Source organism: Chelonia mydas, chromosome 16, assembly GCF_015237465.2.
Source record: "Chelonia mydas isolate rCheMyd1 chromosome 16, rCheMyd1.pri.v2, whole genome shotgun sequence".
Lineage (NCBI taxonomy): Eukaryota > Metazoa > Chordata > Testudines > Cheloniidae > Chelonia > Chelonia mydas.
Window position 1 is genome coordinate 18,720,069 of NC_057857.1, and position 16,769 is coordinate 18,736,837.

Below are 16,769 nucleotides of genomic sequence, written 5' to 3' on the forward strand. Positions count from 1 at the left end.
TGGGACTTAACTATCTTGAGTAGTTTTATGTCATCTGCAAATTTTGCCACCTCGCTGTTTACCCCTTTTTCCTTTTACCTCAGGCCTCTGTATGCCTCAGTTTCTCCATTTGTAAATTGAGAACAATGGTACTTACCTATTGTACCTCCTAAGGGTATTGTGTGTCTTAGTTCTTTAATGTGTGCAAAGTGCTTTGGGTTGCGGTGACAAAAGGTGCTTAAACAATGCAAATGAATTTCCTTCTTTGACAGGGTTATTGGCCTAGTGGAAAGGGGGAAGCAGTAGATGTGATATATCTCGATTTAGTATAGCTTTGGACACAGTCCCACATGACAGTCTCATAAGCAAACTAGGGAAATGTGGTCTAGATGAAATTACTATAACATGAGCCTGCAACTGGTTGAATACCCATACTTAAAGATAGGTTTCAGAGTAGCAGCCGTGTTAGTCTGTATTCACAAAAAGAAAAGGAGTACTTGTGGCACCTTAGAGACTAACAAATTTATTTGAGCATAAGCTGAGCTGTAGCTCACGCTCAAATAGAGTTGTTAGTCTCTAAGGTGCCACAAGTACTCCTTTTCTTCATACTTAAAGAGTAGTTATCAATGGTTTGCTGTCAAACTGGGAGGGCATATCTAGTGGGGTCCCGTGGGGATCAGTCCTGGATCTGGTACTAGTCAATATTTTCAGGACTTATAAACATACTTTCCAGGCCATTATATGAAAATTGTGGCCGTCACCAAGCTAGGAGGGGTTGCAAGCACTTGGAGGACACAATTAAAATTCAAAACGCCCTTGACAAATTAGAGAATTGGTCTGAAATCAACAAGATGAAAAATTCAGCAAAGACAAGTGCAAAGTATTACACTTAGGAAGGAAAAATCAAATGCACAACTACAAACTGGGGAATAACTAGGCTAGGTGATAGTACGGCTTGAAAGGATCTAGGCGTTCTAATGGACCACAAACTGAATATGAGTCGTCACTGTGATGCAATTGTGAAAAAGGCTAATATCATTCTGGGGAGTAATAACAGGAGTGGTGTATGAAAGACACAGGAGGTAACTGTCCCACTCTACTCAGCACTGTTGAGGCCTCAGCTGAAGTATTGTGTCAGTTCTGATGACCCGCACTTTAGGAAAGATGTGGATAAATTGCAGAGTCCAGAGGAAAGCAACAAAAATGACAAGAGGTTTAGAAAACCTGACCTATGAGGAGAGGTTAAAAACCAAGGTCATGTTTAGTCTTGAGAAAAGAAGAGTGAGGGGGGGTCGTGATAACAGCCGTCAAATATGTTAAGGGCTGTTATGAAAAGAATAGTGATCAATTGTACTCTGTGTTCCCTGAAAGTAGAACAAGAAGCAATGGGCTTAATCTGCAGCAAGGGACATTTAGGTTAAATGTTAGGAAAAACTTTCTACCTACAAGGGCAGTTAAGCTCTGGAACAGGCTTCCGAGGAAGGTGGTGGAATCCCTGTCACTGGAGGTTTTTAAGAACAGGTTGGACAAACCCCCTGTCAGGGATGGTCTTGGTTTACATGGTTCTGCCTCAGCGCAGAGCGGGGAAATTGATGACCTCGCGAGGTCCCTTCCTGTCCTACATTTCTTTGAAAGTGTTGTAATTAATATATTGTTGGATAAGAGATATGCCTTCTTTATACAGAGTTATCTATGGCATGGACTAAGGGTACATAAAAGGAAAATTCTAGGATACACAATATACCAGTGCAATAGTTTTCTCTCCTTTTCACTGATGACCAGAGCCAAATCTTCTCATGTGCTCTGTCTCTTCCTTGAGTGCTGATAGGTGCACTTCTGGAAAACCATATACAGGTGTGAATTCAGAGCCATTTAGCAACAAAGGGCCTCTCTTTTGCAATGTCTCTCTGAAACCTGGTAGCTAATTACATATGATGGTAAATATGTCAGGACCGAGACAGTTACAGACTGACCTAGTGGTCAGAGCAGGAGTGGTCAGGCCTAGTGGTCAGAGCCAGAGTTCACGCCAGGAATCAGAGTCCAAGAACGAGGGATCAAGCAAGAGTCAGGTCAGCTGCAGCAGCCCCTCAAGAAGTCACTCAATTGCCCAGACAACTTCCCGTGCGTCCTTCTGGCTTACATAGTATGGTCAGTCCAATCGGTGCAGCTGGTCATCACCCCCATCAGGATCCTCGTGGGAGGTGCCTCTGGGCAGGGTCACACTTCTGCTAACCCTTGAGCTGCCCAGTAGCAGCCAGCATGGAGGGCTGAGAACCCCCGGGCTTGGGATTGGGGGCCCCTACGCCCTTACAAAAAGCAGTTCACATATTTAATGTGCCAGCTCCTTTCTAGAGTGTTGATTCTGTTGTCATGAGAGCAGGATTGTGTTGTTGTTGAAAGCTGTTGAGAAAGAAAGCAGCTAAAAAGGGCTTCTGATTTCTGGACCCCATAAACCAATGTAGCATCATATATCAGCTCAAAGCCCTATCACCTCCCTTTGTCTCAGCATCTCTAGATTTCTATGGCAACAACACTAAAAAAAATATAGGTTAGAAATACCATATGTGGTCCCAACGATCTCTGTTGTTGGTAATGGCATCATATCACTTGTTGCTTATACATGGGCTTGGCAGAATTCAGTCTTTATTTTTTAATAATTTTGATGGATAATATTGATGTTTATTTTTAAGCATTTTTTTTTTACTTTTTATGGATTTAAATGTTCGCATTTGTGCAACATTATGAGTTTTAAGCATTTTCTTCTGTTATCTATTTCAGTTTTTACAGTTGCAGGAACTTACAGTGGGGGGAGGGAAGGAGAAAATAATTATGTAATGACAATAGTTGTTGAGATTCAAAACATTAAAGCTACCTAAACGGCACCCCTGCTGCAGCTCCTCTAACACCAACGTTACCACACAGTTTATACACATTGCGGTTGGACTCCAATAAGTTCTCAAGCAGGACTTTTCTTACTGTGCCTATCTGTAAATTTCTACTACTACTGATGGAAATATTTTTTGTCAATTCGCGTGTGTGCGGTGAAATCGATGCTTGTCGACATTTACCAATAAAAATCTAACCCTTCCAAGCCTATTTACACAGCTCCATAGGCGCTGATGGTTTGTCAGACAGAGCGCCGCCCCGCCCCCGCGGCCCCATCTTGCTCTCATTGAAATAAACAGAAGTCCAGTGGCACAGAAGTCCAACTTTGACAAATCAGCGCTTTCAAGAACGACAGGCCCCAGGAAATATGGCTGTGATCGTAGTGTTGCCGTTTGGCTCAGACAAGTGAGTAGGCCTGAGGTCCAGTGATGATGGGGGGCCACATCAGATAGACAGAAGTTCTCGGGTAGAGAGTCTCTGACACCCTGCCAAACTAAGCAGTTTGGCCTGTGTCATTCCTGTGGATGTCTGAATGGCACCCGGGGTTAATAACCACCCACCTGAACCACCAATAAGCCTGAGCTGTCGGTAGTTTCTGCAACTGCTGAAAGCTAAGTCAGTGACGTGCCTGTGTACTCTGCCATAGCTAAGATGCTCCACTGGTCACTTCCAGCTCCTTTTCTTTTTTTTCTCATGGCACAAAAGCAGTTGCTGCTTTCAAAACACTCCAGTTGTCAGGAGGCAAAGTGAGGGTCTGAGTCTTCAGAGCCGCTGCAGGAAGTCACAGGCAGGCGCTCAGTGAGGCAGAACATAACATGATTCTGGAAATAGAAACGACAGCAGCCCTTGATCCACTAAGTTTGAGATTTACAGTGCGGACTCCTGCGAGCCGATTCTCTCAGTAAAACCTTCACACTCCATCCGCAGGGCTCAACTATGTACAGGGTTATGCAAAATGATTGATTGCATATCTCCTGTATCTGCACCTCTCTGTAACTGCTCTCCCTGTTTCCCCCCACACTTATCTCATCTCCTCTGTCTGCCGTGCTTGTGCGTGTGAGAGACAGAGGGAGAGCTGCCCATTCCCTTCTAGGTGAAACCTATTCAATCAAAAGTGGCTGCTTCTTGCAATTGCTCAGTTTCCTGTGCTGTTTCCATGGGAGGCAATAAATCAAAACAAATAAAAGCTGAATAACCTCGGCAGGATTCTGCCCCACCCGCCTGCATGGAATTGGCCTGATTTAAACTCAATGGAAAGTCCCTTGGTTTACATCACCTTTTTGTGCATATTTATACATAACTGTAGCTTCTCCGAGGCCTCAGCTGTGGAGAAGCAGTCATTTGATAGACATAGGCTCTCAGTCATGAAAGGGGGAGATTGGACTCACAACAACAACAACAACAGTGCTGTAAAATCAATCCAGGAAAGGGCATTTCAAAAAAATCTCTTATGCCTTTGAGATTTTGTTTTAAATCCCAGTCCTGCAAGCTGCCCAGCTGGACTCTCTTATGCCTCTACAGAGCTGTACTGAAGGCAGTGGGGCCTGCATGGGTAGGTCTGCTCAAATGGATCATGTAGGATCGGGGCCTTGGTTTGTTATATTTGTATTGTGGCAGCACCTAGAGACCTCAGATGAGGTTCAAGGCCCCACTGGACTAGGCGCTGTATATAGAATAAAAGGACAATCCCCTCCCCTAAGAGCTTACAATCTATTCAGGGTCAGTGGTGTTTTGTTTTTGCATAAATGTGTTGGACACACGCATTTAGAACCACACAGAGGCACATTTGAAATAAATCTAAATAATTAAATCAATATTTTAAATATGCAAAATGTACTGCACAATCTAGTAGGTTTTATATAAATACACAATGTTGTATAATGCACATTGTTGCTGAATCTTGCCCAGGAAGGGACGTTTCTCCCTGTGCCTTCAGCAGAGGATGGGGTAGCTGTGCTACCCTGTGTTCCCGCTTACTTTAATCCCTGCCCAGAGCTGGCTGCATTTCAGTGATTGTGACATGATCCTTGCCACATTCACTTGTCATTCTGTAAAGTGCTTGGAGGCTTGTGTGTGTGACTATATAAATCAATTTGTTATGATAATATTAATGCATAAGAGTTGTAATCCGGTGACAATTGCATAACCATCTTCTTTATGCAGTAACTCAATATAACCACTCCACTTCCTAACATACAGGTCCATGCCTGACTTTCTAATTTGGCATCCGAAATTATTCCCTTTCCTCCACTTAGGAGCTACAGACTCATACTAAGTGTTTCATTTGCATTGCTCAAGCAAATCCATTAGAGGGCTTCAAAACTTACAGCTGAAATAGACATTAACACTTTATGAGAGACAGGTAGGTGAAATAAACTGATAACACAATGATCTCTTTTATATTGTATTTGCTACCATCACTTCATGTCATCTTTAAATTTCATTTTTCTCTAATGGCACCCATTTTCAAGCAGGGATGCTTAGCTAATCGGACCTCACAGTGATAGACTGTGAGTGACTTTCTTAAGATGTTAACAAAAGTGAGTATCACAATAAGTCAATGCAGCAGAGCTCCAGCCCTGAACAGAGCTCACAGATTTCCACAAACACATGCTGTATGGTGCAAAAGATAACTGAAAAGCCTTATATGGTACAGACCACACAGATTAATATAATACAGTATCTAGATGCTAATAAAATACGGTTTCTTGGTGGTATTAGTGGGAATCATGAGGCCAGCTGTGAGACATCACTGGGTGAAACTTTCTTGCCCTCCTTGCATAACACTGGTGCAGGCAATTTTAGGGACTGCAAGCCTTGATCTATAGAAATAAGAGACATAACAGCTGTACTTGTCTCTTTTTTTAAGTATTAAAGCAGCTTAGTTATCAGATCCTCTTTAAGAGGGACAGTAAAAATACAAACAGGCAGACCCTGTTTTTGCTAAGTTCTCATATGGGAAAGGTCTGTATCTCCGTTATTGAATGTAGGGACCATAGTGAAAGGACAAGAGACTGCAGAGGCTGTAAAAGGAGGATTTGACTAAAATGACCACATGGTGCTCACTATCTATGATCTGTTCTCTGTCTATTTGTGACTTTTAGGTCCTGATGTACAGAAGTCAATAGGAGCTGTGCACAGCCCTATACGGCACGAGAGCCTCATCCTACAAATATTTATTACCAGCCTTCAGGTGAAATCCTGCTCCACTGAAGTTAATCAGTTTTCCCATTGACTTCAATGGGGCTAGAATTTCACGAATAGGGTCAATTGCAAAACTCACTGAAGCCAATGAAAATGATCCCATTGAGTTCAATGAACTTTGGATCAGGTCGGTAGTGCTTGCCACCATGAATTGACCCAATGAAGTCACTGGGCCTGATTTTGATATCACGCTGGTGTAAATCAGGAGTAACTCCACCACAGACAATGGATTTATACCAGTGTAAAGTGAAAGCGGTAAAGCTCAGTGGTTCATTCACAATCATCAGCACATCACCTGGTACTAACTGTTGGCAGGTCTGAGCCCTTAGTGGATTTCTGGGAGCAAGGGTTTCATTTCGTATTGTTTCTGCTGTACACATAGCTTAGTAAATTGCTGTGTACTGTCCCTCTCCAACAATGTATAAACCTGGCAGAGAGCGGTGAAAATTTAGAACACCCTTGAACCAAGGGAGCTCTCTGTTTGGTAGAAATTCCAGACCTCTGTGAGCAGTGTTATCAAGCTGAAAAGGAATAAAGAGGTGATGCACAATGTCAGGGTGCATCCGAAAATCAGAGCTGCGTGAGATATTGGGGATGTGTTTAGAATTTGAAAAACTGTAGCCCTTTGGAAAACATTTACATGTCTATATTCAGAAATTATGCAGTTGAATGGGTACAAATTCTATAAAGCAAAGGCTCACCTTGTGTTAAAGGGACAAGATCAATTTAACGTTTGCCCACCAAATTCTGATTTTGTACAAACAAGCTTTTAGAAAACCTAAGTCCAGTAGAAATGTTCTTATGAATTAGGGGCAAAATAAAACTCCACGGAAACTTAAAAAACAAACAAATCCTCAGTCCACTTACAGCCAGGTGGAGACTGGCTCCTTGACTGCCTGTGTATGAGAGCCATGACATTTTCTTGCAGGGTGTCCCTCAGACATGAGATTGCAGATTGAAGGTGCTTGAGTTGACTTGTACAATAGCCCCAACCCCAGACTTCCCCAGGGCTCAGCACAGGAGCAGGAGGCGACTTGCATGGAATCAGTTGCAGGAATTACGTGTAAGCTTGTATTTATTTTATTCACTTGATCTTATTTTTTCCTGAATTCTTTACAGACATTTAAGTGCCAATTGTGCAAACTGTCCTACACAGGCAGATTTCTATATCCACACAGAGTCCTGCTGTGACTTCATCAGGGCTCTGTGCAGATGTAGAGCCCACTTGCAGAGCAACTTGTGCAAGTGGAACTGAAAGGCCTTGTCTCCACTGGAAAGGGCTTGCTGGTATGGCTAATACCAGCATAGACAATTAGACGCAGCTTATAGAGGCAAAATAATGTTTTTGCCAGTATAGCTTAGGCCAGTTCCCCAAATGAAATAAGCTATAGTGGCAAAATGCTTTTTTGCCAGTATAACTGTCTACAGTCGTGCTTTTGCAAGTATATCACTGGTGTAAAAATCACACCTTTAAGTGACATTACTATTCCAGCAAAAGTTTCTAGTGTAGACCACGCCTTAGTAATTATTTTAACCTTTTTCTCCTTTTCTCTTTAAATGCCCCCAAATCTTTGTGTTTGTGTTAGTCAGTGTTTACTTCTGATCCTGCTAACCCTTGGACCATATCTACACTACAGACTTCTCTCATATAATTACATCGGTCAGCGTGTGAAGAGGTATAGTCCCCAACCAACACACCTGTGACAGCTGACATCTCTAGTGTAGACAAAGTTATACCAGCAAAACTGAGCTTTTAGCAGTATAGCTTGTTTGGCTTGGGGTGGCTGGAATAAGCTACCCTGGTAAAAGCATGCTTTGCCAGTATGAGCTGCAACAACACTAGACGCGTTTTGCCCATAAAGCATACTGATATTCCTAGAATGGTAAAGCACTCCAAGGATAGACTTGGCCTTACTCACTTGAGTAGTCCCACTGCAGTCGAGCGTGATTCCCCCCTCACCTTGACGGGGTTTTTAGTGGTGTAACTCCATTGCCTTCAAGGGAGTTGCTCCAATTTACACCAGCGTGAGATCAGAATAATGCCCAATATGGTCACTTGCATGAGTAAGGATTACTCATGCATTGCAGGAGCGGCTCTATAATGGGTAGCGGGTGTGTACAATGGGAAGAGTTGGTCTCTTTCCATAATAAACATTTGGCAAAGCTTGCTGACTTCTCAATTGTTGTCACTTTGGACTGTGACTACAATCCAACTGCCACCTCCACTGGGCAATCCTCACAGCAGAACTGGGTCAATCCCTCCTGCTAATCCACGTGCAGGAAAGAAAATTCAGCTCCTGGTGCCACTTCAACCCATGCAGCAATGTTCTCTCCACTGCAAAGCACTAGAGGATAAAACACTGGTTGAAAATGAAAAACAATCGTTCCTCTGTATCCTCAGTCCCCGGTCTCCAGTGACCACAAACCATAGATGGACACTGGCAGATACAAACCACAGTCTAAACCCAGAGAGCAGCGACTCTGCCACCACTGTGACAGAGAGATGGAAGCACAGAGATGCTTTCCCCTCCAGTGTCTGAAAGACGGGGTTTCCTGAGATTTCCTCAAATGATCAGGAGCCCTAAAAGCTGCCTCTTCAAAAAGAGACGAAGAAAACCAGTGCCTGACCCTGGGAGAAAGGAGAGAGTCAGTATCACACCACATAGCAGCTTGCCCTGGGATACAGAATGGACCGTGCTGACAAATGGACACAGGGAATCAAACCCAGGACTCATCATGTGGCGCGCTCTTGGGCAGGTCAGACCCTCCTCCCCGATGGACACCACGGGGGCCTGCCTTTTCCTTGCCCGTTAGCATCACTTGCCTAGCTTGTGGTGCTGACAAAGTCTCATTCAATATTGCGGGAAGGGAATGCCAATGCTGGATAGCGCAGGGCCTGGGCCAGGTGAGCTGGATGGTGGGGGAGCAGGGAAAGACCCCCAGAGGGTCTTGCCCAATAATATCCTTGGCTGGGAAGTGTCTGTTGGTGCTCGAATGCCAGGGAGGGGAAAAGTAAGTGTGTGTTGGGTAGAAAGGGTGAGTGTCACAGAGAGGGGAAAGAGTGGGTGTGTCACGGTGAGCAGGGGGGAAAGAGTGAGTGTGTCAGGATGAAGGGGAGGCAAGAGTGAGTGTGTTGGGGTGCGATGAAAGGAAAGAGTGAGTGTCAGAGTGAGTGAGTGTGTCAGGGTGAGCGGGGGAAGAGTGAGTGAGTGTGTTGGGGTGAGAAGGGGAAGAGTGAGTGTGTGGGGGTAAGAGGGAAAGAAAGAGCGTTGGGGTAAGAAGGGGAAGAGTGAATGAGTGTCAGGGTGAGCGGGGGAAGAGTCAGTGAGTGTGTCAAGGAGAAGGAAATAGTGAGTGGGTCAGGGTGACCGGGAGAGGAGTCAGTGAATGTGTCAGGGTGAGCATGGGGAAGAGTGTGTCAGGCTGAGCCGGAGAAGAGTGAGTGTGTCAGGGGGAAGGGAAGAGTGAGTGGGTCAGGGTGAGCACAGGGAAGAGTGTGTCAGGCTTAGCAGGGGAAGGAAAGAGTGAGTGTGTCCGGCTGAGTGGGAGAAAAGTGAGTGAGGAGTGTGTCGGGGGGGGGCAGGAAGAGTCAGTGAGTGTGTCAGGAGGCAGGAAGAGTCAGTGTGTCGGGGGGGGAGGAAGGGGGGAGTGTGTCAGGGGAGGAAGAGTCAGTGAGTGTGTCAGGGGGGAGGAAGGGGGAAGTGTGTCAGGGGAGGAAGGGGGAAGTGTGTCAAGGGAGGAAGAGTCAGTGAGTGTGTCGGGGGGAGGAAGGGGGAAGTGTGTCAAGGGAGGAAGAGACCGTGAGTGTGTCAGGGGAGGAAGGGGGAAGTGTGTCAGGGGAGGAAGGGGTGAGGAAGGAAAGCGCGCGGGGCGGGCCCGGGGAGCGGAGCCCCGGCCGCAGGGCGGACGGGCGGGCCGGCGAGGCGAGGCGAGGCGAGGCGAGGCCAGGCCAGGCCAGGCCAGGCCAGGCGGGGCGGGCCCGGCCGATCCCCTCCCCCGGGCGGGGTGCGCGAACCGCCCCTTAAGGGCGGCGGGGGCCGCCCCTCGGCCGACCGGGCTGAGTTCGGGGCTGACTTCGCCGCGTCCCCGGCCGGCCGCGGAGGCGCAGCCCGGCCACGAGGGTCCCGGGCAGCATGGAGCCGAGCTGGCTGCTGGGGGGCGCAGCCCTGCTGCTGCTGCTGCTCCTGCTGCTGCCCGCGCTGCTGGCGCTCAGCCCCGCCGCCCACTTCCAGCTCAAGATCGGCGTCTACTGCGTCCTGTGCCTGGCGGCCTCGGCGCTGGCCGTCCCGCTCTGCCTGCTGCGGCACGGCGGCCGCACCGTGCGCAACATGAGGCGAGTGCGGCGGGAGCGGGGGGCCCCGGCCCCGGCCCCGGCCCCGGCAGGAGCCCGGCGGCCCCGCTCCGCCTCCGGCCCCGCGAGCGGCTGAGCCGGCTTGGGAAGCGCCCCCCGGGCGCGGTCTCCGGTGGGGAGCCGGGCGGCCGAGCCCCCCGGGCAGCCTGTGGGGAAACTGGGGGGGAGGGGGTGAACCTGCTGAGCGAGGGGGGCCTTGGCTGGGCCCTTCGGGGTGCTGCTCACTCGTGTGCCCCCCTGGGGACCCGCCAGCTCCACGGACTCGCTTTGGCCCCTGCGCTCCCGGGCTGGGGGGGGGGGGGCGCTCAGCGCTTTAAAGGGGGGCTTGTTTGCCAGCTGGGTGTGACAGGGCGGTCGCTGGGTCCTGGGGCCGCTTGTGAACACGCCTCTGTGCCGCTCGGCCCTGCCGTTAGCCAGTGTGGAAAGGCTCCGCACCCCGAAACGAGTCTTGTGTTGTAACCCCAGCGTTGTCCTCGTGATAGCCCGGCTGGACTCGCCCTTCCTTCAGTGATGGCCCCATCCAGTAGTCACGGTGCTGCAATCCTTTGCTGTCAACGCAACAGCTAGGTCACAAATGCTGTGTTGTGACAGCTCTGAATGACTTGAGCAATAGGAGGCTAAAACAGGTAACTGCTTTCTGTTGGCTTGCAGGCCTTGGTAGCAGGCAACACTAGGAGGAGGAAGAGATAGGATGTTAATGGGGCCCCCCCTCACCCCACCACCCAGAAACGACACACCTCCTTAGAGGCTTACAACCAAAGCACTGACGGCTTTTAACTCTGGTGGTTAGGTACTGTAAGCTATGGAACTGTGGCCCATTTACCACGAGTAGCTTGCCAAGGGATGTCAGGCCACAGGGTGCTGGCTCTCTTCCTTTCCAGTTGTTAACCTGCATTAGAAGGTGCGGTGGCTAAAAATACATTAAATACTTTCCTAACCTTGTTTGTCCCTGTATCCAGTTGCTGTTGCAGCCCCAAGGATTCATAGATACTAAGGTCAGAAGGGACCATTATGATCATCTAGTCCGACCTCCTGCACAGCGCAGGCCACAGATGTTAAACCTATTGCAAATTGGCAGGGAGGTGACCTGTGTCCTTATGAAGGAGAGGTCTTCATGAAGTTTCTGTTAAGATGTGATCTGCCCCATAAACATCCTTGGGACTCTTTATTATTAGAATGTCCTCCTTTCTGCTTCTTAGGTGTGTAGTTTTGTTTTGAAGTGGGAGTGTGGATTTTCTATAGGTTTAATGCATTCAGTTGCTAGTTGGAGGACATGTATTAGTTGGACAGAGGTTTTTTAAATACTGTATGACTCAAGCAGTTTTAATCTGTTCAGTTTTTTATCCACCCCATTGCCTAGAGTCAAACACAGCAGGCTAAGTGGGGTGATCTGTTAGATTGAGTAACTTGTCGCTTACGCAATAATGCACCTGCTTACTGAAATCTCCAGAGGAGGATGTGAAAGCTTGGAAGTCACTTAACGTAAAAGAAAGGTAGTGAGCTGTATTCGGGCCTAGGTAACCTGTTCCAGTTGGAGCCCTGACTTGTTTTGCCTCTGCTTAACAATCTGTCCCAACTCACATTTAGCTCAGATACTCCGCTTCCTTCTCCAGACCTGAAGAAGAGCTCTGTGTAGCTCAAAAGCTTGTACTTTATTGGACCAACTTCTGTTGGTGGAAAAGATAAGACTTCTGTTTGTATTGCTACATTTAGAGGTTATGTTGCTCTGATTCTGACAATGTTCAGTCCTGGTTGGGGTGAGGATCTTCGGGAAATCGCTTAGTCACACAAGAGCACTTTTTTTGAGAACACTTGGGACTTTCACAGCTGTAGTATCTTGATCATGCTGGCTCTGGCACTACTGAAAGTGGTGTTGTATAGAGTCCAGGCAAGCTGAAGATGGCTGTAGAATTTCCTGTCACTGTCCTGGGAGATAGATCCCCTGACTAAACAAAAGTGTCTTGCTGGAACTGGGGGGGACAAAAAAATAAGTACATATTTTTGAGGTCTGTTCAAAAGCGTCTGGCTGTCCAGATTTGGTGCTGGTTTGCCTATTGACGAACCCTGATTTAGAATGGCTGTGCAATAATTAATGAATACTGTATGTTGCCCAGGTTATTGGGATGCTTACTGTATGACTGTATTGGTTTAGTTTAATGGAGGGCTGGGGTGGGGAGAAAATGGCTCAAGACAAGCCACTGCTCAGCAAACACTTGAGAATTAGGAGATGATGCCAGGACAGGAAAGGGCCTCGGAATACAGGCCATCAGAAGAGTGGTGGCAGGTTTAAAAAGGAACACTATGGGCGATGAGGTGTATTTTGGCAAGTCAGACTGCGATGCAGGAACCTGCTAAGGTGTCTGTAGAAGCTAGGCCTGCCTAGGTTACCATCAGAGGATTTTTAGGTAAGATAGACATGCTGGTAGACTTTTTTTTAACATCTAAATGCCTTGTTCCTACTGCAATATAAACAATACTTGGTTTTAAGAAGGCTGTTTTGTCACTGTAGAATCTGTAGACTATTGGTCAGACCCCTTCGGAGTCCAGCCAAAAACGCAGTCAAACCTGCGGGATAAGAATGGCTGATATGCCGGCCCCTAGGTAAGAGTGGGAGAACTGTGGCATTCCACCCCAGGAGAGGTTAAGGCGTGATAAGGCGTGAGAGGTGCACTCAGACCAGCAAGCATTCAGAGGTGCCGCTAGTCCTATAACTGACAGGACTGTATTGAACTGGAGCAGGACTGTAAAGCCTCTCCCTCAACTGGGAAATGCTGTTGCTCACTCCATGCTGATGCCACTTGGCTGTATTGGGAGCCTTCCTGTCAATGGCTTTTTAAACCATCCTTGGGATCCCTGCTCAGAGCAAGGTTAAACCTCTTTATTCCCCAGATATGTCTATCTACAGTTATAGCTGTCGCTTCTGAAAGCGGTGTGTCCCTTTGCTCTTGTCTGTATGTTGGAGCATGGCTACCAGATTCTGCTTCTGTTCTCTCTACGCACAGTGCACATGTGGCAGCTTCATGTTCATGTCCGCTGCCACGGTCCTCTTTCCCCATGCCTCCCCACTCCTCAAAAAGTAGTTTGAAACAGCAGTGATTATGGGTTAGTTCAGCATGAGGGTGCTTCTGCATTGGGGTCATATGAGGTTAATTATAATCTTGTGAGCAACCAAAGGGGTTTTCAAAGAGAAAACACAGATCTATCCTGACGCATAAAACTGTCAGCTTTGTCTATTAACTCTCAAGTGTGTAGCTGGAGGTGCTGTCTTTTGAATAAGATGTGAAAACAGGGGGCTGACCGGTAGGTATCTAAGCTGACCCTCTTCTGAAGTGTAGGGATGTTAACCTTTTCGAGTCCTAGCCAAATCCCAGTTGTGGTTTTACATCTGTAAATTCCTTGGATGGTTTCCATGGTCTGACATCCTTATTCATGTCCCATCTCTAATTGTAGCTGTGTGCTATTAAGCAGCTTCTGTGTACCACCCTGGAGGTAGCTATGTGTTAGTGGTAGGTGGAATGACATGCCCCTGGATAGTAAATAAAGATGGTCTGAGACAAGCGAGTGATTTTTGTAGTCTCACTACAGTGCAGTGGTAATAATCCTGTTGTGGAAGTTTAGTAGCTAGAGTGTGACTTCTATTGGTACATGATGTAATCTGGGATGCAGAAGCCAGCAACTCTGTGTTGAGCTTGCACATGAGCAAAATGAATTGATTCAGAATGGCTGTTTCCCTGCATGCTTCAAATCTATATTTTAAATGCAAAGGTGTAGCTGTCAAAACAGTGCCCTGGTACTGCTGTGTACCTTTTGAGAGCAGTGGCCTGCCATGGCCAGAGATAGGAATAGTCTACCTAGTTTTCCCTTGAGCTGCATGCAACAATCCCTGCATCTTTGTGTCCACCTCTTAAGCCATTCGTAGTGCACAACAACAGATACTGATCTCTCAAAACTCAGGAACCGCACTGCATGTTATCTACTTGTACCTGACCTATCTATTGGCTGTTTACATATACAGCTGTCTCTTACAGAACACTAGTCTAACAGGAACCAGTATTATTGTGCTAAAGAATATTTCTGCAAAGTATATACAACATACTTCAGCTGAGGATACAGAAGGGCTTGTAGGAACCACCACAAAACTGAAAGACACCTCAATCTATTGAGACTATACAACTGTCCTTTCAAAGCAGGCCGAAAGTGTGCTTGATGTAAAAGTACTTTTATAAAAGCAAAAACTTCTTCTCCTGGGCTCTAGCTGTTGATCTCGCTACCATGACCTCTCTTTAGATCTGGAGGAAGGAAGAAAAATCTAATTGTACTTCATTTGACCTCCGAGGCGGTGTTCTAATGTTGTCAAAGCAACCGCTGTACTTGAAGGGAAAGTCCTGCTACAGTGAGATGTTTAAAAATTTCCTTGGGTCATTCACTGAGAACTCTGAATCTTTCATCACTTTCCGATGTGTATATTTCTTGAGATCTTGCCTTCTGTGTGGACCATTGAGTCTTTTTGTTTTGTTGATCTGTCAGAAATTCTGTTGCCTTGATAAACAGCCAAAAGGGTTCTGTAGCCGTGGGTAAAAAATATCGGCACGTTGGGGAAATTGTCTTTATGGTATCATAGCGTTTGTAGTTGCAACACTTGGTCTGAAGACTTTTTCACTTCAGAAAGAGAACAGTATTCAAGGGCTTTCCCTTCTCCAGCAAGCATTCTTTGGAGAGCTGACTGACTTGTCCTTGTTTGGCTCTGCTGGCTGTCTGTTTTTTAAATTAGTTCTCCCTATATCACCACCCAGACATCTCAACTACTCTGGTCTCCTTTCCCTTGCCTACGTGTGTGTGGCGGGGGGGGGGGCGCGCACGGGGGGGGGTAGGGAAGCAAAACTGCAGTAGAAGTGTGGTGGGAGAGTCAAGAGCCTGGATCACTGGAGTGATAGGTTTGGCCCTCCTGCGTGAGGGGTGGGTCTGAAGGATTTTTCACCAGAGTGGGTGGGGAGTTGAGACCAGCAAGAATAGTGACTTGTGTAGAGGGACTGCAGGCAAGAGAGTGAGCAGAGGACTGATGTGGCAGATGGGGAAACTGAAGATAAGATTTTAGAGTGGTAGCTATGTTAGTCTGTATCAGCAAAAATAACGAGGAGTCCTTGTGGCACCTTAGAGACTAACAAATTTATTTGGGCATAAGCTTTTGTGGTTAGAACCCACTTCGTCAGATGCAAGATGTAACTATTCTGATAACCAGGTATTGTACTTCCTCAAAATGAGTTTTTTGGGATGGGGAATGCAGTGACTCAGTGCATGTAAATACATACAAATAAGCCACCGTCCTCCACTTCCTGGGATATTGCCAGCATGGCCCTGCGTGCTGCAAAGGTTATACGCAACTGACCTAACACAGTTCTGCAGTTACAAACGCCCCGGGAAATGATCCAAGTAGAACTGTCTTTCATGGAATTAAAAGTCCAGTGGAAATGATTTCATTAAGATTCAGAGGGTTGTAGAACTCTCTCTATCTTGGTGTTAAACTAAACCGTGCCCCTTTAACTGTAAATGTGTGTTGTACCAGCATGCTGCTTGTGTAACGCAACCGCTGCACTAGCTGCCTACCTAGTGCTGCTCTGTGGTGGTCATTCATCCTGGCAGGCGTATGATGACTTGCTTTGCAGTCTATGAACTCTGCATGTATTGTGCCATGTTAGCAGGATCGTTCCCTCTGAGACGTGCCAATACCCCGGCCCTCTGATTGTGCATGATAGTAATTCTCATCATTGTGCTTAGTCTTTTCATCCAAAGTATCACACTTTTTATAGATGTGGGGCATCAAGGTGCGGAGGCTCTCAGGGCCACAAAGGATATGTCTGCACTGCAATTAAAAACCTGCAGCTGGCCTGTCGTAATGCTATGCCTCGAGGCAGTGCTGGTTCTGGGGTCTCAATATTGGGCGGGGGGGGGGGGGGGGGGAAGGGGGAAGGTAAGCTGGTATTTTGGTGCCCCTGGGTATTACTAGTTAAACAACCTTCCAGGAGTCCTGGGCCAATTACCACCCGGGGTGGCAGATAGTGCTGGGCCTGCCTAGAGGCAAACTGCCTCCTGAGGAAAGCTGGTGGTGGGCGCTCCTGGCTTCAACTTGTTCTGGTTAGAACAAAGGTCAAGTTATTTTAAAGTCCAGCTCCACTGTGGCGGGATTGCACATGCTGAATGAGAGACTTTCTGGCATAGCCGCTTCCTGGATTGTCTGTGAGCCAAGTCCCCTGCTGGGAGGGGGAGAGTATCCATGTTGCATCTCCTGTTTGGTACAGGTTTCAGAGTAACAGCCGTGTTAGTCTGTATTCGCAAAAAGAAAAGGAGTACT

At 47.1% G+C, this 16,769-nt stretch overlaps 1 protein-coding gene across 1 annotated transcript in view; it reads left to right on the forward strand.

Annotated features, from left to right (window-relative positions):
• Positions 1–10,072: 10,072 nt before the first annotated feature.
• Positions 10,073–16,769, forward strand: part of AGPAT2 (1-acylglycerol-3-phosphate O-acyltransferase 2) — a 29,061-nt gene continuing 22,364 nt past the window's right edge. The window contains exon 1 of the mRNA XM_037879619.2: positions 10,073–10,402. Within this exon, the coding sequence (XP_037735547.1) occupies positions 10,203–10,402 (200 nt within the window). The 5' untranslated portion in view covers positions 10,073–10,202. The remainder of the gene's footprint in view (positions 10,403–16,769) is intronic.